Source organism: Erinaceus europaeus, chromosome 12 (assembly GCF_950295315.1).
Source record: "Erinaceus europaeus chromosome 12, mEriEur2.1, whole genome shotgun sequence".
Lineage (NCBI taxonomy): Eukaryota > Metazoa > Chordata > Mammalia > Eulipotyphla > Erinaceidae > Erinaceus > Erinaceus europaeus.
The window spans coordinates 101,486,703-101,510,204 of NC_080173.1; the positions used below are offsets into that span (position 1 = coordinate 101,486,703).

The 23,502-nt window shown below is 41.2% G+C and overlaps 2 protein-coding genes across 8 annotated transcripts in view; one reads left to right on the top strand and one right to left on the bottom strand.

Moving 5' to 3' along the window:
- Positions 1-23,502, top strand: part of ZNF445 (zinc finger protein 445) — a 286,584-nt gene that overhangs the window by 94,822 nt on the left and 168,260 nt on the right. The gene's annotated exons all lie outside the window — the stretch shown is intronic.
- TOPAZ1 (testis and ovary specific TOPAZ 1) overlaps positions 1-23,502 on the bottom strand; it is a 66,872-nt gene that overhangs the window by 15,798 nt on the left and 27,572 nt on the right. For all 6 annotated transcript variants that reach the window (XM_060204845.1, XM_060204847.1, XM_060204846.1 and 3 more), the window contains 10 exons: positions 21,587-21,672; positions 20,784-20,909; positions 19,329-19,392; positions 15,696-15,847; positions 15,410-15,502; positions 14,730-14,845; positions 5,488-5,554; positions 3,989-4,163; positions 2,821-2,921; positions 718-883 (listed from right to left, as the gene is read on the bottom strand). In XM_060204845.1, coding sequence (XP_060060828.1) covers positions 718-883; positions 2,821-2,921; positions 3,989-4,163; positions 5,488-5,554; positions 14,730-14,845; positions 15,410-15,502; positions 15,696-15,847; positions 19,329-19,392; positions 20,784-20,909; positions 21,587-21,672 — 1,146 coding nt within the window. The remainder of the gene's footprint in view (positions 1-717; positions 884-2,820; positions 2,922-3,988; positions 4,164-5,487; positions 5,555-14,729; positions 14,846-15,409; positions 15,503-15,695; positions 15,848-19,328; positions 19,393-20,783; positions 20,910-21,586; positions 21,673-23,502) is intronic.

The following is a 23,502-nucleotide window of genomic DNA, read 5'->3' on the forward strand; positions in this document are numbered from 1 at the left end:
GGTGGGGACTGGGGGCTTGTACCGGGGTCCTTGCGCACTATAATATGAGTGCTCAACAAGGTGCACCAATACCTAGCCTGCAACAGTAAATCTCCAAATCTATAAGATTCTGATGAAGATTAAGTGAGATAATCAGGTAAGCTATTTAGTGCAGTGTTTAGGTAAAATGAAGAACTAGGTGTTTTTTTTTTTTGCCTCCAGGGTTATCGCTGGGGCTTGGTCCCTACACTACAAATCCATTGCTCCTGGGGGCCATTTTTTTCTCCATTGTTGTTGTTATTGATGTCATCATTGTTGGATAGGACAGAGAGAAATGGAGAGAGGAGGGGAAGGCATAGAAGGGGAGAGACAGACAGACACCTGCAGACCTGTTTCACTGCTTGTGAAGCAACCTCCCTGTAGGTGGGAAGCCAGGGGCTCGAACCGGGATCCTTGTGCCGGCCCCTGTGCTCTGTACTATGTGCGCTTAGCTTGGCCTCCAGAACTAGTTTATTTTAATTTTTCTATTTTTTAAATTTTTTCAACAAAATGTTCATGTACTTTCTTCTTTAACACTAGGCTAATTACCTCCTTTCATTTCACAAGGTTACCCTGCAACATACGTAACTACTAGGACCTAGACCAAATCGCCAGCCACAGTGCATTACCGACTTCAGTAAGTGCAGGCAAGAAGCTGCAGCAACAGCTCATTCTGTGCGAACGTGCACTAGAGCTCACCTCTCAACACCCAGATGGCACCATCGAGGCTTCCACTCTTAAGGAAAATTTCTGCTGCAACGTTCACAATTTGACATTTTGCTGCTGTCTTCTCAGGTCCTGTAAGTCCTTTTAAGTTCGTGAAGTGTATTTTTAATTCATATAATGTATCTAAGACCTTCCTTCCCTAGAGTGAAAGCAAGCAACACTGAGCATTAACTATTTATAGTATTACAGATCATCGGGGCGGACTTGCGTTGTTCAACTACTCAGAGATGCTCAGCCAATGAGCATAGGAGGGACCAATAGGAAGACTGGCATTGCCTGAAACAACCACAACTACAGCTGGACCCCCTTCTGCAAGTTAAAAAAAAATTTTTTTTTTAAATATTTATTTTCTCTTTTGTTGCCCTTGTTGTTTTGTTGTTGTAGTTATTATTGTTGTTCTTATGTCATCGTTGTTGGATAGGACAGAGAGAAATGGAGAGAGGAGGGGAAGACAGAGGGGGAGAGAAAGACAGACACCAGCAGACCTGCTTCACCGCCTGGGAAGCGATTCTCCTGCAGGTGGGGAGCCACTCAATCCCTGATAATTCTGCCATAAGATTATCTCAGAGGAGTCACCTTATCACCCTTTTCAACAGAGTGTGAGAGACAGAGATGAATAGGAAGAGACAGATGCCTTTATTACTACTTGTGAAGCTTCCTCCCTACTGGTGAACTCGGGTCCAGGAGGGATCTTATGTACTCTCCCAGGTGACCCACATCTGGTTCCCCTATCTGCCTAGTAACACTATACTCCACCTAAAGGTTTCATTTTAGGAGATGTCTCCATGTGGAAAACACCAATTTCACTTTTTTACTCTTCTGCTGTTCACCCTCCTGAGATAGCAAAAATGAAGGTAATTATCAGCTTTAGATAAAGAATGATAGTGGGGGGAAGGGTCTTTGGCTGAAAATTATTGCGTGTCTGTGTGTGATTTTGTCACAGTAGGACAGTTATTTTGACTCAGAGAGGAGAAATCCACAACACTGGAAGTTCCTCTCCTGCCATGGAACCTCCTATGAGCTCTAACCTGGAGAGCTCCTTGGCCCTTATCTAGGTCGTTAATTACAAATAAAAATGCAATTAAAATTTATAAATTGTATTTATGAGTGATCAAGTCCTTAAATCTTATTAAATCCACATTAAACTAAGAAGAAACTTTTCACAGCCAGGAAGCTCAGCTGGTTAGAGTGCAGGACCTTCTGCCTGAGGCTCCTGACTAGACAAGCAACAATAAACTATATCTCACTGTGGAGCTCTGGTTTTGTCAGTGTTTCCTTTTTATAAATAAAATTAAAAAAAAGTAACACAAGCATTTAATAGTTGCCTCAGTAGTGACTGTAGGGCAGGCCCAGTGGTGGTACACCCTTTTGAGCCATGTGCTACAGTGCACAAGGACCTGGGTTCAAGCCTCCAAGCTCCACATGCAGGGGGAGCTTCACTAGTGGTGAAGCAGGGCAGCAGGGCCTCGCTTCCATTCCCCGCCATTTCTCGTCTTTATCCAATTAAAACGAAGTTAAAAAAAAAAAAAAAAGAAGTAACTGTAACCATAGCACTTTCTTCTTTGAATCTTCCTGTTCCCTACTTAACTTTACTGAATTTAGAACATGACCTAACACCTCAGGGAAAACGGAGGAATGGCAACACAAGACTGGGAATCACTACAGCACGATAAACATCAAGATGACATGGCATATCGTGTTCCAGAACATTCTAGTGGGTGCCTTTTAAGGAGTTTTGTTAATTATCAGTATGGTGGGTTCATCTTAAGAAAGGTCTTCTGAATTCTTTCAAAACTACACTGCTGCTATTAAAAGTTGTCAAAATAAATTCTGAATTGCAAGTTGCTTCAAGTCAACATGGCATTCAGCATACTCTCTCATGCTGAGACTCTTCACGGAAGCCTGTCTTACCCCTCAGGTCTTTTCACATTTGCCTCATATGCCACCTAGTAACTTACTAGTCTGGTGCTCTTTTTGTCACCTATAATGATTTCTTATTTGAAGGCTTTCTATATATTCTGTCCAAAATTTAAGAATGGCCATTTTAACAACCAATCACAACAGCTCATGAGTTACCTTGGGCCACTGCAACAACTTGTGGTAGAAGTAGATCGCACTGATCCCAATCCTTCCCAGCAGAGTCTTATCCACTTCACTGTTCAGTGGATCTCTGCTAACTGAAACACAAAGCAGACTTGTGGGAAATGCAAGGCACACAAAGGAAGGAAAAGGTGAATAAATACGTAAATATCAGTATTATCATAAAGAACGGCAGCAGCACACCACAACCCACAGGCCTCGCATGCCCCAGGCCTTCGATTCACCCCCCAGTGCTGGAAGGACAGAGGTAGCATGCAAGCTTGCTTCTGTCTGAAAGGAAATTCACTACCTCATATGAAAGAAACAGTGTGCTTACAAATAAAATGTTTAGAATATTCACTTAGTTCGAGTGAGGAGAGACATGCGTGCTGTTAAGAGACTGAGCCTGAGGCCTCAGGAGTGCAGGTCCTGCACTCTACACCGCTGGGCTACCTCCTTGGCCAGTTTTTCTATTTTTACATCTTTCCAGAGCCTAAAATATTTATAGTGTTTTCTTTTTCTTTCTTTTTTTTTTTTTAGGGTGCTCTTTTTTTCAAAAATGTTTGCTAATGCCTAGTGAATACAGCACTGTCAAAGAACATGTCCAAAGAGGTCTCACAAGTATCTGCATTTTGTTGACTTGTCGGTGAAGGTAACAGCAGACTTAATGGCTCCAGCGGCATTCCCTAGCAGCAGTTTTACCAATCTAACAGGAGAATAAGAACAGGAGACACCCACCAGACAGTCTAACGTGAATTCTTGACTGCCCATCATTATACTCTCACTTAATAAGAAGTAGATGGTGGGGCCGGGTAGTGGCGCACCCGGTTGAGCGCACATGTTACAATGCGCAAGGACCCGGGTTCGAGCCACTGGTCCCCACCTGCAGGGGGAAAGCTTCACAAGTGGTGAGGCAGTGCCGCAGATGTCTCTCTGTCTCTTTCCCATTCTGTCTCCCCCTTCCTCTCAATTTCTGGCTGTCTCTTTCCAATAAATAAATAAAAAGAAAATTAAAAAAAAATAAGGAGATGGAAGCACCTATAAAGAAGTGGCTGCTATCTGAAATGCTGACTCAGCCCCAGCATGGAGATAAAGCTTCACACTTCTGTATAGGTCATTACAACACTACATAAACAATCTTTAGACCAAAACAGTGACATTTTACCTGTTTCAGCAAATTCACAAAAAGGAACACCTGGTCTGTCTTCTTTACAGTCTTTTGTTAATGTTTCAGCAACACAAGCACAAAATCTCTGGAAATCTGTAAAGTTTTCACAGCCCATTTTTACACTAATGTATAAATTTCCCAACTTGGTCCATTCACCTTTTTCTTTACAATGCTATCAGAATTATTAAAAAGAAAACAAGACAAAAAAGAAAGCTGTCATTATGTAAACATACTACGGGGTAGGTACAGGCAGGAATTAGAAGTACAGAAATTACTAAGACAATGTCTGCCAATCTTATAGACTTGCTGACAAGTTGTTACAATGCCATTACATGCTGCTGCTGTATAACTTCACTTCCTAAAAGTATCAATGACTCTTAAGTTCCAGATGGCAAAGATGTATTTCATTGTCCTCATACACTTCCTGTGCTAACCCCAAACCTGAACTAGACAGAGACAGATTTTATGTTAAAAAGATCAGCAGTAGCATCTGAAGCTTTCACCACCACTTGTCATTTTATCAACTCTAAATACTACTCTCTATTATTGCTTGGCCATTTGTGGTTGGGGGCCCAAGCATCATTTGGGGGTTATATTTTTTTCTTCAGAAGAGGTTATAAATTTAAGTAAATTTACATTTCCTATGATTTCCTACTATAAATGAAGGAATAGTTTTCCGTGTCAACAATAAATTATCTCAAGGATAAAAATATTTTAAAAATATTTATTTATTCCCTTTTGTTGTCCTTGTTTTATTTTTTATTGTTGTAGTTATTGTCGTCGTTGTTGGACAGGACAGAGAGAAATGGAGAGAGGAGGGGAAGACAGAGAGGGGAGAGAAAGACAGACACTTGCAGACCTGCTTCACCACTTATGAAGGGACTCCCCTGCAGGTGGGGAGGCGGGGGATCGAACCGGATCTTTAGGCCGGTCCTTGAGCTTTGTGCCACATGTGCTTAACCCGCTGCGCTACCACCCGACTCTCCCAATAAAAATACTTTTATATTTATAAACACTTAATGACAAGACCAACAATTATGAGATATGAATACAGAAGGAGTTTAGATAAAGTGCAAAGCATCCTGCAAGTTCTCATTTCTTGTACTTTCAATGCCTGGAGAGCACATGGGGACCTCCATTTCCCCCAGACAGTTGACACACTGTAGTTACCCACAGATGATGGCAAGAAAACAAGCTTTCTTGTGTACTGAGTCTACCCCCCATAAAAGTGAAAGACTATAGGTTGCTGGGCCTAAACAGAAGTTAATTTTGAGGCTGAAATTAAGGGATTATTTTTGAATGGTCCACAACTCTAGAAATTATGCTACATCTCAAAGTGTTAACTTGTAGAAAAAAATTAATCTGCTTTTTCTCGAGTATCTTTTGTAATAGCTATATTTCTAGGAAAAAAATTAAAAAAGATAATTACTACCCTAGATTTCTTTGTTACTGGTTTTCAAAGACATGGCAATTTATTTCAAAAGTAAATGTCATACCTCTACTTCACTGAAGGCTGATTCTAAATCAGATTTCCAGCTGTCTTTAAATTGTCTCATCTGTAACCTTTGACAATAGAAAAAGGTTAGTATTGTTTCAATTCCTTTGTTCTAAAGTTTACCTAGGAGACTGGAAAAGAATACACAATAGTAATTCTTTAGACTTAAAAATAAAACAACAATTATATAGACATACACCTTACACTGTTCTCTCCCCAAGTCATACGTAATAAGAAAAGGAAATTCCAAATAAAATCACAACTTCAGCCTTACTTAAAAAATGTCAAAACTTCAGAATAAAAAGCTTGATCTCAACTGTCTGTGCTCTACTCTCAGTATTCCCACGGGATTGGTGGTAAGCAAAGACTGACCACAACAAAAATCATACAAGCAAGGAACCAAAAATACCTGTGGGGAGAACCAAAAAAGAAACTTCTAGAAGGACCTAATGCTGATTTAAAAATATCACTACTAAGTCCACACTAAGCTCAAATATGCTAGCAAGAAATGTCTGGGCAGAGCAGAACACAGAGTATACAGAGAAGGAACTTAAAAGTCTAAGAGATTTAAAGAAGGTACTTTTTGAAATGCAGAATTTTTGAGCAAGGAAGAAACTGAAAGGCAGAGTACTACTTGACAATGCACAAACTGCACAAGAGAAAAAGAGGAGGGGGCGCCGCCAAACAGCCTTGTGTAATAGTCAGCGACGGGCTCAGCTGCAGTACTCAGTCTCAGTGCTCTGTAAGTTATTCCAGAGCACTTAAAGGGAAGGACGACGATTTACATATTTATTTCAATGACAGAGATATAGAGAGAAAGACAGAACAGAGTCCTGCTCAGCTCTGGCTGATGGGGGTGCTGGGCACTCAGGCATGAAAGTTCGTTTGCATAACTACTGTGCTGTCTCCCTAGCCCAGGAAGAGCGACCTTACGATTTCTTTCATAAATCAAGCATAACAGTAAACAAGAAAAAATCTATTTATTTAGACCTTTACTGTTATTTTGATTGCACCGGGGTTATCGTTGGGGCTTGGTGCCAGCGCTATATAACCACTTTTCCCGGTGGCAACCTTTCTTTCCCTTTTTTCTATTTTGATAGGGCAGAGAGAAATTGAGAGGGGAGACAGAGAAGGAGAAAGACAGACACCTGCAGACCTGTTCCACTACTCATGAAACTTTGCCCCACAGGTGGGGAGTGGGGGCTTGAACCCGGGCCAGTGCACATGGTAATGTGCGTGCTCATCACAGGAGCCCCGTATTTGCATTCATACCTAAACCAGACAAGATAGGGAAAAGAAAGAAAACTAAAAAAACAGTATCACTCACAATGGAGAAGCAAAATATTAAAACCAACTAAGTCTGTCAAGAGAGAAAGAGCTACGGGGATTGGTGGTCGTGGTACCTGTGCCCTGCGGGGACTTACTCTATGCCACTGAACTGCCTACTCCAGCGAATGACAGGCCATGGGACAGCTTAGAGGGCAAAGCACGTGTCTGACCATGTGTCCAGAGGCTCGGGGTTCAGCTCTCCGCGCTACAGCGGAGCAAGATGAACAGCACCATGGACTCCACAGGTGGTGGAATGGTGCTCTGGGATATATATCTATATTAAATTATTATTTTTAAAATTTTAATTATTATTGGGTAGTGACAAAGAGAAATCGAAAGGGGAGGGGGAGACAGGCACAGAGAGGCACCTGCAGCCCTGCTTTACCACTTGTGAAGCTTTCCCCTGCAGGTGGGGACCAGGGGCTTGAACCTGCATCCCTGTACACTGTAATATATGCGCTTAACTAAGTGCATCACTGCCGGACCCCTAAAATGATTATTATTTTAATATTTATTTTATTTATTCCCTTTTGTTGCCCTTGTTTTATTGTTGTAGTTATTATTGTTGTTGGATAGGACAGAGAGAAATGGGGGGGAAGACAGAGGGGGAGAGAAAGACAGACACCTGCAGATCTGCTTCACCACCTGTGAAGCAACTCCTCTGCAGGTGGGGAGCAGAGGGCTTGAACCGGGATCCTTACACTGGTCCTTGAGCTTTGCACCACCTGCACTTAACCCGCCGCTCTACTGCCCAATTCCCCCCCCAAAAAATTATTTTTTAAATTTCTTTATTGTGGAATTAATGGCTTACAGTCAATAGTAAAATGCAATAGTTTATACATGTGTAACATTTCCCAGTTTTCCACATAACAATACAACCTGCACTACGTCCTCCTCCGCCATCACGTCCCAGGAACTGACCCCCCACCCCCACCCCAGAGTCCTTTACTTTGGTGCAGCAAACCAACTCCAGTCCAAGTTCTGCTGTGTTTTCCCTTCTGATCTTGTTTTCAACTTCTGTCTGAGTGAGATCGTCCCATATTCATCCTTCTGTTTCTGACTTATTTCACTTAGTAGGATTCCTTCAAGCTCCATCCAAGGTGAGGTGAAGAAGGTGACTTCATCATTGTTCATAGCTGAGTAGTATTCCATTGTGTATATATACCACAACTTGCTCAGCCACTCATCTGTTGTTGGACACCTGGGTTGCTTCCAGGTTTTGGCTATTACAAATTGTGCTGCCAAGAACATATGTGTACACAGATCTTTTTGGATGGGTGTGTTGGGTTCTTTAGGATCTATCCCCAGGAGAGGAATTGCAGGGTCATAGGGCAGGTCCATTTCTAGCCTTCTGAGAGTTCTCCAGACTGTTCTCCACAGAGGTTGGACCAACTTACATTCCCACCAGCAGTGCAGGAGGGTCCTTTGACCCCACACCCTCTCCAGCATTTGCTGCTGTGACCTTTTCTGATGTGTGACATTCTCACAGGAGTGAAGTGATATCTCTTTGTTGTCTTTATTTGCATTTCTCTGACAATCAGAGACTTGGAGCATTTTTTCATGTGTTTCTTGGCCTTTTGGATCTCTTCTGTGATGAATATCCTGTCCAAGTCCTCCCCCCATTTTTGGATGGGGTTATTTGTTGTCTTGTTGTTGAGTTTGGCAAGCTCTTTATATATGTTGGTTATTAAACTCTTATCTGATGTATGGCATGTAAAGATCTTCTCCCATTCTATGAGGGGTCTCTTGGTTTGGGTAGTGGTTTCTTTTGCTGTGAAGAAGCTTTTTAATTTGATGTAGTCCCATAGGTTTATACTTGCCTTAAGTCTTCTTTGTAATTGGATTCGTTTCATTGAAAATGTCTTTAAAATTTATGCGGAAAAAGAGTTCTGCCAATATTTTCCTCTAAGTATCTGATAGTTTGTGGTCTAACATCCAAGTCCTTGATCCACTTGGAATTTACTTTTGTATTTGGTGAAATACAGTGATTCAGTGTCATTTTTCTGTGTGTTTCAACCCACTGTAGTGCAGGAACTGAGCCCCAGCGATAACCCAGGAGGCTGTGTGTGTGTTAAAAGACTACTGTAAAGCAACGATTGCTACCTCAACATGCTTCACCTCAGAATGTATCCAGAGACTTCATGTGTGGAATGACAACCCTTCAGCTTCATTACTCGGGTGAGACCTTTCCTTTAATAGTACACTCTAATTTCATCTCAGGTGGTTCACTTTCTAACAAAGTCCCATAACCTAGATATACACCAGTTTCTGTGAGAGAGAGCTTATGTGCACACATATCCATAAACTACTGCAGAATATATACCTGAAAGCAGAAGTACACTAGAGTTTGCAGTGAGTACCTCCCTAACACTTCCTCTCCACTATTCCAAGCTTGGGATCCATGATTGCTCAACAAATTGTTTGGCTTCATATGTTAACTCTCTTTTCAATCACCAGGTTCCAGATGCCACCAGGATGCTGGCTAGGCTTCCCTGGATTGAAGATCCCACCAATGTGTCCTGGAGGTCAGCTTCCCCAGAGTCACACCCTACTAGGGAAAGAGAGAGGCAGACTGGGGGTATGGACCGACCAGTCAACGCCCATGTTCAGCGGGGAAGCAATTACAGAAGCCAGACCTTCTACCTTCTGCAACCCTCAACGACCCTGGGTCCATGCTCCCAGAGGGATAGAGAATGGGAAAGCTACCATGGGAGGGGGTGGGTTATGGGGATTGGGTGTTGGGAATTGTGTGGAGTTGTACCCCTCCTACCTTATGCTTTTGTTCACTAATCCTTTCTTAAATAAAAAATTTAAAAAAAAAGACTATTGTAAACAATTAACCCCCCCAAGAAATTTTTTAAAAATTAAAATAAAAGGTAGCAGTGAGACACCACTCCTGTGAAAATGTCACACATCAGAAAAGGCAGCAGCAGCAAATGCTGGAGAGGTTGTTGGGGACAAAGGACCCTCCTGCACTGCTGGTGGGAATGTCAGTGGGTCCAGCCTCTGTGGAGAACAGTCTGGAGAACTCTCAGAAGGCTAGAAGTGGACCTGCCCTGTGACCCTGCAATTCCCCTCCTGGGGATAGATCCTAAAGAACCCAACATATCCATCTAAAAAGATCTGTGTACACATATGTTCTTGGCAGCACAATTTGTAATAGTCAAAACCTGGAAGCAACCCAGGTGTCCAACAACAGATGAGTGGCTGAGCAAGCTGTGGTCTATATACACAATGGAATACTACTCAGCTGTAAAAAATGGCGACTTCACCGTTTTCAGCCGATCTTGGATGGACCTTGAAAAAATCATGTTGAGTGAAATAAGTCAGAAACAGAAGGATGAATATGGGATGATCTCTCTCAGGCCGAAGTTGAAAAACAAGATCAGAAAAGAAAACACAAGTAGAACCTGGAATGGAATTGGCGTATCGCACCAAAGTAAAAGACTCTGGGATGGGTGGGTAGGGAGAATACAGGTCCATGAAGGATGATGAATGACATAGAGGGGGTTGTATTGTTAAATGGGAAACTGGGGAATGTTATGCATGTACAAACTATTGTATTTACTGTTGAATGTAAAACATTAATTCCCCAATAAAGAAATAAATGAAAAAAAAAGAGGGAAATAGAGAAAAAAAAAGAAATGAAAAACAAACAAAAAAATTTCTTGGGGGGGGGTTAATTGTTTACAATAGTCTTTTAACACACACACAGCCTCCAGGGTTATCGCTGGGGCTCAGTGCCTGCACTACGAATCCACTGCTCCTGGAGGACATTTTTCCCATTTTTGTTGCCTTTGTTGTTATTACTGTTATTGCTGCCATTGACGGTGTTGTTGGATACGACAGAGAAAAATCGAGAGAGGAGGGGAGACAGAGTGAGGGAGAGAAAGACAGATACCTGCAGACCTGCTTCACCACTTATGAAGCAACCCCCCTGCAGGTGGGGAGCCAGGGGCTTGGACCGGGATCCGTTCCTTGTGCTTTGTGCCATGTGCACTTAACCTGCTGCACTACTGCCCGACCCCCTTATTATTATTATTATTATTATTATTTTTTGATAGAACAGAGAAACAGAGAGGGGAAGGGAAGATAGAGAGGGAGAATGACAGATACCTGCAGACCTGCTCCACCACTTGTGAACTGACCTCCCTGTAGGGGGGAACTGGGGGCTCGAACCTGGATTTGTGCGGGTCCTTGTGTGCTTACCATGGTGCACCACCACCTGACTCCCTTAATATATTTATTAGGATTTAATACTGATTTACAAGATCATGATAATAGGTCTAATTCCATACCGTTCCCACCACCAGAGCTCTGTGTCCCCATTCCGTCCGCTGGAAAGTTAGTGGCTCTCCCAGGGTCACAGATGTGGGCTGACCATTACTTCTGTAACTATCTAGATTCATTTGTCCCTTTTCTTATGGTCCTGCCTTCTCTACTTTTCTAAGTCACACCTACACCTATTGCTACTTGTGAGTGTCCTTCCTTTTCCTCTTCTCTCTCTGGGTCCTGATGGAGTTGGAGTTCAGAGCCCTCTGGTCACCCTCCTCTATCATTTCTCCCCCTCTGGGAGTCTGGGCTCAAATTCTCTATGGGATGCAGAAGGTGGGAGGTCTGGCTTCTGTAACTGCTTCTCCGCTGGACATGGGTGTTGGCAGGTGGATCCACACCCCCAGCCTGTCTCTGTCTTTCCCTAGTGGGGCAGGGCTCTGGGGAGGGGAGGAGAGGTTCTGGGGCATACTGGTGAGGTCCTCTGACCAGGGAGGTCAGGATGGAATCATAGTAGGATCTACAACTTGGTGGCTATGGCTTAGTGAATTTCTGAAGAAATCCTGGTTGTATTTTGAGGTGATTTTGCATTTTTTCCCTAGTTTCTAGTAGAGCAATATGCAATGGCTCCTCACTCACAGCCTGCCCTGGAAGTTCCATATAGTACAACTTTAACACCAGGCACAGCCTCTCATCTCCTCTTGCCTAGTGCCGAGGAGACACACAGAATCCCAATGTTCCTTAATCTTTCCCTTCCCTTCCTTCCCAAGTCCTTTGCTCTGGTGCAATATGCCACACCCAGTTCAAGTTTCACCTTATGTCCTACAACCTTTTTTTTTTTTTTTTTTTTAATTTGGGGGAATTAATGGTTTATAGTAAATACAGTTGATACACATGTAAAGTTTCTCTATTTCCTGCAAAACCCCTCAATCCCAACCTGGGTCCTCCTTTACCATCATGCATAAGCTTTGCTTCGGTGCAACACAACAAACCCAGTCTAAGTTCTGCTTTGTGTTTCTCCTTTCTGTTGTTTCTCAATTTCTGTCTGTGAGATCATCCTTGTCTTTCTGACTTGTCTCATTTCACATGATTCCTTCAAGCTCCATCCAAGATGAAGCAGAGGTGAATTTATCATTCTTATAGCTGAGTAGTATTCCATTGTGTATCTACACCACAACTTTCTCAGTCACTCATCTGTTGTTGGACACCCAGGTTGCTTCCAGGTTATGGCTATTACAGATTGTGCTGCTATGAACACAGATATACATAAATTTCTTTGGACAAGTGTTGGGTTCCTTAGGATCTATCCCCAGGAGAGGAATTGCAGGGTCACAGGGCAGGTCCATTTCTAGCCTTCTGAGAGTTCTCCAGACTGCTCTCCACAGAGGTTGGACCCACTGACATTCCCACCAGCAGTGCAGGAGGGTCCTTTGTCCCCACAGCCTCTCCAGCATTTGTTGCAGCTGCCTTTTCTGATGTGTGACATTCTCACAGGAGTTAAGTGGGATCTCACTATTGTCTTTATTTGCATTTCTCTGACAAAGACTTGGAGCATCTTTTCATGCTTGTTGGCCATTTGGATCTCTTCTTTGGTGAATATTCTATCTTCTCCTTACTTTTGGATGGCGTCATTCGTTGTTGTGGAGTTTGATGAGTTTGCCTAATGTATGGCATGTAAAGATCTTTTCCAGTTCTGAAGGGGTCTTTCGGATTGGGTGGTGGTTTCGTTTGCTGTGCAGGAGCTTTCAAATTTGACTGTCGTTTACTCTTAAGTTCTACCTAGAAGAGATCATTTGGTACTGGTCTTTCTCCTTCTGGATTGTCTCACTCAACATGATACCTTCAAGTTCTGACCACAATATTGCAAAGTAGATGACTTCATTTCTAACAGCTGTACAGTATTTCATTGTGTATGTGTACCAGAAGTTTCTTAGCCACTCCTGTCACTGGGCATTTGAGTTGCTTCCAAGTTTGGAGTATGAGAAACTGTGCTGCTGTGAACACAGGTTTCTTCAGATAGGTGTTTCTGTTTCCCCTGGGTAAATCCCCAGGAAAGGGTTAGCTGAGTCCTAAGGTAGGTCCACTTCTAGTGTTCTGATCAAAATCCAGACTGTTTTCCACAGGGGTTGGGACCAGTCAGCAGTGCATCTCTTTGCCTCCACAGCCTCTCCAATAGTTGGTCTTTCTGTCTTTTTTAAAGTATAACATTCTCACAGGTATAAAGTGGTACTCGTTGCTGTTTTTATTTACAGTTCCCTGAACAGTGACTCTATATGTATTTTCCTATGTCTGTTGGCCTTTTGGATCTCTTCTTTGCAGAAGATTCTGCCCTTATCTTCCCTTCATATTTCAACGAGGTTGCTTGTTTTTTTAATTGTCGAGTCTGGTGAGATATATAAAATTATCTCCCTTATCCTATGGTTTTGTCAGTGTTTCCTTTTTATAAATAAGTAAAAAAAATGAAAAAAAAAACACTTATAAGAATATGCACAGGAGATGACACATTGGATAAAGCACTGGATTCTCACACAGGAAGTCCCAAGTTCAATCCCTGACAGCACATGTATCAGTATGATGTCTGGTTCTTTCTCTTCTCCTATATTTTCATTAATGAATAAATAAATTGTTAAAAAAAAGATATCCCCATATACTTTTTTTTTTTGGCCCCCCAGGTTTATTACTGGGGCTTAGTGCCTGCACTATGAATCCACTGCTCGTGGAGGCCATTTTTTCCCTTTTGTTGCCCTTGTTGTTTATCATTGTTGTTGTTACTATTGTTGTCGTTGTTGGATAGGACAGACTGAAATCGAGAGAGGAGGGGAAGACAGAGAGGGAGAGAGAAAGACACCTGCAGACCTACTTTGTCGCCTGTGAAGTGATTCCCCCCCTCCCCCGCAGGTGGGGAGCCGGGGGCTTGAACCGGGATCCTTACTCTGGTCCTTGGGCCTTGTGCCACATGTGTGCTTAACCCACTGCGTGACCACTGCCCCATTTTTTTTTTTTTTTTTACAAGTTCAGCTCTGGCTTATGGTGGTATAGGGGGTTCAACCTATGAGAGGACTATGAGTCTCTCTGCACAACTATTATGCTGTCACTGTCGCCTAATAAACTTTTAAAATTATTTTACTGGGGGGGGCAAGTACTTCATAGTACATTTCTTGACACACAGGTAAATTTTCGTATCTTCCCATGATAGATGTCTGCAAAACATTTTTAATCTCAAAATTAAAGCACTGTACATCAAAGCTAGATTAGTTAAAAACAGCAAAAACAAACAAAAATCAACTCAAAGTGAAAGGAGCAAAGAACTAAAAACTAATTAAAAATGAGGACTAAAAATGAGCAGACAATATACAATGAAAAGAATAAAATGGCCCTCAAATACATGAGAAATCTCAAGCTCCTTTATAATGAGAGACAAATCAAAACAGCACAGAAACATCACCGACTGCCCGCTGAGATGAGACTGTGTGACAGCACATGCCACTTGTCAAGGTGTGCTGACACTGTTAGGGACACACACTGGCTCAACTAAAAAGAGATCTAGTAATATCTAACACACACACCATTTCCTAGACTTTTCTGAAGTAATGATAGCTTCAGGAATTCCTCCCAGGTCCTTAATTTAAGGGTTTATCTTACCTGGATTTCATTTCCAGAACTGTGGCTATTTCTTCACTGGAAGCCTGTACTTGGTATAAGAGCTTAAGAATATAGTTAAAGTGTTCTGAGTCAAGCACCATTCCAGCTTCAACAAGCTGTAGAAAATGCAAAAACACTTCTAAGAACAGAATTCTCTGATATCAAGAATGTGTAGGAAAGGAGCTAGGAGACAGCATATGGTTATGCAAATAGACTTTCACACCTGTGGTTCTGAGGTTCCGTCAATCCCCACACCACCATAAGCCAGAGTTAATCAGTGCTCTGCTCTCTCTCTATATATTATCTTTCATTAAAATCATTGCTAATATTTTTTTTAATAGTCAGTTTAAAAGTGTAAGTGGAGGGGCCTGGGGGATGTTTCACCAGATAGAGAACAACGTTGGCATGCCAAAGGACTGTTTGAATACCCAGTCGCAACATGGGAGTGCCAAGCAAACAGGAAGCTTCAAGAATAGTGAAACAGTGCTGCGATGTTTCCCCCGTTTTTCCCTCTGCCTTGCACCCTCTGTCTTTAGAAAACAAAACACGAGTCTGCCAGGAGTGGTATCAGGCAGCTATGAAACCCCAGTGGAGCCCCAGCAGCAAGGAGAAAAAAGACTAGAGAGACAGTTATTTTCTTAGCTATCCACTATCACAGAATCAAGAAGACAAGCTCATACCTTACAAAAGAGATCAAGTAGAGCAGGCACGGCATTCCTTAACTTTATAGTCGCCACATGTTCAAATATTCTTAGTAATGTTTTCAGATTAGGCTGGATAAAAAAAAAGTGCATTAATTTTCATGTCTTCTTTGAGAACATCTTCACTTTCTCAAATTCATTTATACTGAAATACACAAGTATTCTTTAGAAAATACCCAACAGATACAGAAATTTAATTGCTAAATAATGTGAAGTAGAAGTACAAAAATTAAACAAATTAGAAAAATACTTTTAGGAGACCTACCAGCATTTTAGCCATCATGCTGAGGTTCACTACTTGAAATACTTCCTTCAACAAATAGTGTTTAAGTAAAGAACTTAGAAGGTCATTTAGCACTTGTAAATCAAAGTGTATACCTGGAGGAAACTTTCTATAATACTCCATGAACATGTTTACTGAAAATGAAAAAATATTTTAAAGTCACTTGCTGTTTTTAAGATATTTCTCTTACCTAAATTAGACACATTTTCTATATTAAAAAGTCAAGTGGTAGAAATTAATTTTCTTTTTTTAATATCATTTATTCCCTTTTGTTGCCCTTGTTGTTTTATTGTTGTAGTTATTATTGTTGTTATTGATGTCGTTGTTGGATAGGACAGACAAATGGAGAGGAGGGGAAGACAGAGATGGGGAGAGGAAGAGACACCTGCAGACCTGCTTCACCACTTGTGAAGCAACTCCCCTGCAGGTGGGGAGCTGGGGCTCGAACTGGGATCCTTATGCTGGTCCCTGCGCTTTGCACCATGTGTGCTTAACCCGCTGCGCTGTCACCTGACTCCCGAAATTAATTTTCTTAAAAGGTATACTTCCAGTGTGAGAATATTTGCTGAAAATAAAGGAAAGCAAACATTTATGGTATAACATATGAAGTCAATCAGACTTGTTAGGCACTAGATGTAGACAAAACTCAGGTGCTAGCCTCAAAAACCCACCCAAAGTCCCAAATACATCACAGTTTCAAAATGAACCCTCAGGAGTCATACTCCCAGAACCCTGCACTGCTTGGTCACAGCTGAGAAACGGAGTAACGGGATGCAGACTGTTTTGATGCATGCTATTTCTTGTTTAAACCCCAAAATATGTAGCCACCATGTCAGAAGCAGAGCACATGGGAAATTCAGTGTCTTTATTATAACGGAGTGATAAAGTTGGAACTGAGGATGTTTGAAAAAGAGTATAGTTGGAAGAATTTGTTATTCAGTGTTCAAATAGTCTAATTAACTTACAATTCTCTCTCTGTATCATAAAGTACTTTAAATTTAAATTATTAACAATCTGTCACTTTCAATTATCTCTGGTTAAACTGTCGGATTAAAAAGGTCTGAATACTTTAAATGTTTCTTATATGAACTAAACTGCTCTTAGCACAATTTACTGTGATAAAATACATACAATATAAATTTAGGACCTTACTCATTTTTAAATGTATGTAGTTCAATGATATTAAATGCATATATACTGTTGTGTAAGCCTTCCCACCAGGCCTCTCTATGACACTTTCATCTTGTAAAACAGAATCCATGTCCATCAAGCACTAACTCCCATTGGCCCTGGCTATAGCCCCTGGAGAAACACACACACACACACACACACACACACACACACACACACACACACACACACACATACTCACACACACACACACACTCACACACACTCACATACGCACACACACACACACTCCCACTCACACACTCCCCCACACACACTCCTACACACACTCCTACACACACACACACACACACACACACACACACACACACACACACACACACACAGTTTCATGGTTCCTGGCTTGATTTTCATGTAGATGTAAAGAAAACAGAGAAACATCACATTACCAGAACTTTCCCTGGTGCCTAGCCTACCAGGGTCAGGCATGTGGAAAGGGCTGCACCCCATCTGGTGAGCTCTCTTTCTGGCATGTTACTCCGTACCCTTGGTTTTGATCATTCTAATTACCTTATGTAAGTGAAATCACACAGAACTTCCCCTTTTGTGGATGGCTTATTCCACTGAGCTTAATTTCCTTAAGAATAATCAATGTTGGCAACAGTTGTCAGGATTGCATATCCTTCAAAGGCAGAATACATGTTCTTTATCCATTTCATAGCCAGCAATAAAACACCTGCTTTGCTTCACATTTTAACTACTGTGAATAATACTGCTAGGAACATGCATAAATACCTCCTCAAGATCCTGATGTACTCCTAGTACCCAGTACAAATACTGGGATCATATGGTAATTTCTATTTTTATTTTATTATTATTATTTTTTTGCCTCGCTGGGAATCAGTGCCTGCTGCATGACTCCACTGCTCCTGGAAGCCATTTTCCCCATTTTGGTACCCTTGTTGTTGTTGTTACTATTGCCATTGCTGTTGTTGTTGGATAGGATAGAGAGAAATCAAGAGAGGAGAGGAAGACAGAGAGGGGGAAAGACAGACACCTGCAGACCTGCTTCACTACTAGTGAAGCAACCCCCTGTAGGTGGGGAACCCGGGGCTCGAACTGGGATCCTTGTGCCTGTCACTGCGCTTTGTGCCATGTGTGTTAACTCGCTGTGCTACTGCTGCCCCCTCCCCCTTCGGGGCAGTTATCACTGGGGGTGCCTGCTTGGCTCCACCTTCCTAGTAACCTTTTCTTTTAGATACAGGATAAGAGAAAGAGAAATGAAGGGAGGAAGAGAGAAAAAGAGAGACAGACAGAGACAGAGAAAGACATGGGTAGCACTGCTTCACCATTTATGAAGCTTCTCCCCTGAAGGTGGGGACCAGGAACTTGAACTCAGGTCCTCATGCATATGACATCATATGTGTTCTACAAGGTGGGCCACTATCCAGATCTTATTTTTAATTGTTCTGGGGAATCAACAGTGTACTTTTTACATTCCAATAGTGCACAAGGGTCCTAGTTTCTACAGCTCCTCACTAATATTTGCTGTTTCGTTTTTTCCACAGCAGTACTCCTACTTCCGTAATGATGAGTGGTTCTGATGTTCGTGGAAGGTGGAGACAGAGAAGAGAGACAGAGAGACACCTGTAGCCTTGCTTCATCACTTGTAAAACTTTCCCCCTGCAGGTGGGGCTTGGGCGCTTGAACCCGGGTCCTTGTGCACTGTAACGTGCGCACTCAAGCAGGTGTGCCACCACCCGGCCACAATGTGGTGTTCTAGTACTGAGCTATCTACCTGGCCTGGATTATGATCTTTTCCTAACCAAGATATCACATATTTTTAAAATCTTTCTAGGGCCACACAGAGTCAGTCTATGAACTCAGTTTTCATACGTCCATTTTTCTCCCCTACCATCTTTATTGCTTTGCTTGAAATCTGCATGAGGAGTCCACAACCCCCCACTGGCTATTTTAAGAAAATCTTTCTTCTTTCCATAGAGGGTGAGAAATAAAGGGGAGAGGAGTAGAGAGGAGAGACACCTGTGACATTGCTCCACTGGCTATTTTAAGAAAATCTTTCTTCTTTCCATAGAGGGTGAGAAATAAAGGGGAGAGGAGTAGAGAGGAGAGACATCTGTGGCACTGCTCCATTGCTTGTGAAGCTTTCCTGCTGTAGGTGGGGATTGGAGGTATGAATCTGGTTTTTAAACCATGGTAATAAGTACACCACCACCTGCCTCTAGTTTTCACGTTAAAATACTCTACTTCTGCATTTTTTTTTTTTTTTTAGAATTTATTTATTCATGAGAAAGATAGGAGAGAAAGAACCAGCCATCACTCTGGTACATGTGCTGCCGGGGATCGAACTCAGGACCTCATGCTTGAGAGTTTATTGCCTAGCCACTGCGCCACCTCCAGGACTACTCTACTTCCAAATTTTAAGACAACATATTGCTTTACACGGATTTCTTTGCCTCATACCTGCACGTTGTAGCAAGCACATCTCATCGATACTTATATATTTCTTAAGCACATCCATGCAAACCTATAGAAGTTATGAAATACATACAATTACCAAAACTTCAAATCTATCTTCTTTATTATAATTTCTTAAAGTAAACTTCAAGCACTAGATGAAGAAATTGACAGTAGATTACCATATGAAATACTGAGTGCATAACAGAAACCTTACTTAAGGAAATTTAGTCAAAGAAACAAAGTTAAGATTAGCAAGCAACTGGGAAAAGGAAATACTTGAATATTATAAAAAATAATATAGGTCATTTAAAAATAACTATTTACTACAACAAGAATAAACACTGACTAATGCATCAGAACAGAGAAGCCAGAAATAGACCCGCTCACATAATCAGACGATATCCGACATGGTGACACTGGGTGCAGTGGGAAAAGGTAGTGGCAGCTGACTTGGAGAAAGTACGTGTCTCAACCTTCTGACATCATAAACAAGTGCAAAAACAAAAGAGAACTTTTAAAGGAATATTAATACCTTAATGATCTTGGCAAAGATTTCATTAACAGGATGTAACTAACAATACTAGAGGAAAAAACTGATGGAATTGGAGTATGTAACATTAAAGTATTCTGCTTATCAGATACCACTGCAACTTGTAAGTATTCAAAGGTATCTGAAATACATATGTATACACATATCCAACAAATAAATTGTTCACAGATCATATACAAATTCTTAAGATGGACAAGAAAAAACAATCACATAATAGAAATACTTAAGATATTTCTAAAATAGCATTTTGAAAGAGGTTCATCTTCATCAGTAATCAGGGAAGATCATTACTCACCATCCATCAAAATTTTTTAAAAGTAAAGACTTATAATAATACTCATTTGGATGAAGAGCAGTCAGATCACTTCAATATTCCTGCTTAGGGCATAATCTGGTAAGTCATTTTGGGAATTTGTGTGCCCACGCCTATTAAAGTCGAACATATATATGCAGACCTTGTCACCCAGAAATTCCAGTGTTACGTACAATCAGAATATGTATGTATATTCTACAAAAGAGATACTAAAGGACACTGAAAGTATCACTGTCCTAAGAACCAAGGTTAGAAATGATCCAGGTGTCTAAAAACATTTTTCTATGAATCAATATTGGGCTGTCAGAAAAGCTGTGACATATCTTTCTATGTAAAAATGTGTCATGACTTTTCTGACAACCCAGTAAATTCTGATATATGCACGTAATATTTAGTATTACATAACAATGAGAAAGACACATTTGTAATAAAGCAAAATCATTACGATTAATCTCAGAAATACTAAGCAAAAGGATTCATAAATAAAATGCAGATTGTGTGGCTCCATATATTAACACACAAAACCCAGATACAGCTCAGCCATGTTCCTAGGACTGAATGAAGATTTCGTAATATTTCAACTATTAAATTTTACCTTCTCATCCCCTTGCTCAGGCACATGAGCAAACTTGCACTGTGATCGCTCACAGCCACGTAATGTATTAAAATGAAATCTGCAGTATCTGTGAGGTATCAGCAAACCGAGGGGCTTCTGGAACACCTAGAAAATTAGACAAATTCCCTTTCTGTATTAATTGCAAGCTATTTACATCAAGCAGAAAGTACTTGAAGCAACCAGTTCTAATCCCAAATGCTATCAAGACAGATTCCCTGCTTACATGATAAATATAAAATTCTAAGCAACTGATATATAAAGAATTCAACTGAAATGGATTTGTTTAAATCTTTACAATTTCCTTTAGTATAAAATGCCCCAAAGTTGTGGGCATTTTACATATTTTTAAAAGCTTACATATTCCTTTTGGTAAACTTATCATTTTCACTTTTATAAAAACTTCTCTTAGAACATGTACCACACTTCAGATGCATTTGTTAAAACCCAGTTCTCTTGAAAGACTGATAAAGAGAAACAGGCCAATGGTGGAATCAAATCTGTATTTACTCCTAACTGTTTCATATTGTTAGAGGACTCCTCCATCACAGGGAGCCATTCATTCCTCCCTTTCTGGAGAGTCCCACTTTTCTGCTTGCAACCTCTTATGCAGATAAGGCTACCTTTTGAAGCACTACTTTGTTTGTTTCTTAGTACCAACTTCCACTCAAAGATTCCTCTTGTATCTGGGACTATTCATTGAAAATGTGTTGATAGGGAATAACACCAAAGAGGCTCAGACTAAATGCTATTGACTCAGGTGTCTTTTTTTTTTGAGAGCTCACCGATGCATTTTTCCCCCTCTTAAATATTTCACCAGCTTCAGGATTCTGCAGCTTGAGGACAGACTGGCTTCCTGGATATCTGTAATCTAGAAATGATTGAAAATGCCATTACACTCCAGCATAGCAGTGAAACAGGCTGTCAATCCTAAACTCACTTTGGACGATTCATGCTCATGTCACAAGATTAGTATCATGATGTATCCCCATGAAATAGATTTTTTTCCCTGCACTTCAAGTGCTTAAGTATTTTTGACCTAAGTTTAAAATATGCACATTCCCTATAAGCTGTTTTTTTTTTTTTTTTTTTTTAACAGAGCACTGTTCAGCTCTGGCTTATGGTGGTGCAGGGGATTGAACCAGGAACTTTGGAGCCTCAGGCATGAGAGTCTGTTTGCATAACCATTATGCTATCTATCTTCCACCCAAGCTGTTTTTTTTTTTTTTAATTAAAATTTACGAGACTACACAGTGCTAGTTCCCTCAAGGCTCTATCTGGCAGTGCTGAGCCTTGCATTCAGTGATCAGTTACACCAACCTGGTGCTGTGGACTCAACTGTCCTTCTGTCCCACCCCAAATTCACATGCTGAAGTCTAACTCCTGTGACTGTATTTGAAAACAGGCCTTACAGGTGGTTTAAATGGGGTAAAAAAAAAAACAAAAAACAAAAAACTGTGATCCTAACCTGAGTTAGTAGTCTTTCAGCACTATTTTTTTTTAAATTTTTAAATTTATTTTCCTTTTTATTGCTGTAGCTATTATTGTTATTGATGCCATCATTGTTGGATAGGAGAGAGAGAAATGGAGAGAGGAAGGAAGACAGAGAGGGGGAGAGAAAGACACCTGCAGACCTGCTTCACCACCTGTGAAGCAACCCCTCCCACCCCCGCAGGTGGGGTGCTGGGGGCTGGAACCAGGATCCTTATGCCGGTCCTTGCACTTTGCGCCATGTGCGCTTAACCCACTGCACTACTGCCTGTTAGTAGTCTTAAAGAAACACCACCCACACCTAGATATAGACCAGGTTCTGTGAGAGAGACCAGGTTCTGTGAGAGAGAGCATATGTTCACACGTATCCATAAACTAGTGCAAAATATATACCTGAAAGCAGAAGTATACTAGAGTTTGCAGTGAGTACCCCCCTAACACTTCCTCTCCACTATTCCAACCTTTGGGTCCATGATTGCTCAACAATTTGTTTGGCTTTGTATGTTAACTCTCTTTTCAGACACCAGGTTCCAGATGCCACCAGGATGCCGGCCAGGCTTCCCTGGACTGAAGACCCCACCAATATGTCCTGGAGCTCCGCTTCCCCAGAGACCCACCCTACTAGGGGAAGAGAGAGACAGGCTGGGAGTATGGACCGACCTGTCAACGTCCATGTTCATCGGGGAAGCAATTACAGAAGCCAGACCTCTACCTTCTGCATCCCACAATGACTCTGGGTCCGTGCTCCCAGAGGGATAGAGAGTGGGAAAGCTATCAGGGGAGGGGACAGGATATGGAGATTGGGTGGTGGGAATTGTGTGGAGTTGTACCCCTCCTACCCTATGGTTTTGTTAATTTATCCTTTCTTAAATAAAAAATAAATTAAAAAAAAGAAAAGAAACACCACCCACATTTATGGACATGTAATTTTTGACAAGGGGGCTCAAAATATTAAATGGAGAAAGGAGAGTTTATTTAATAAATTGTGCTGGGAAAATTGGTTTGAAATGTAGAGAAGAATAAAACTGAACACTTATATTTCTCCAGACACAAAAGTAAAATCTAAATGGATCAAGGACTTGGATGTTCGATTAGGAACGATCAAATATTTAGAGGACTTTTTTCCATCTAAATTTTAGTGGCATCTTTTATGATTCAAGTCCAATCACAAGGAAAACAAACAAAAAATCCAATGGGACTTCACCGAATT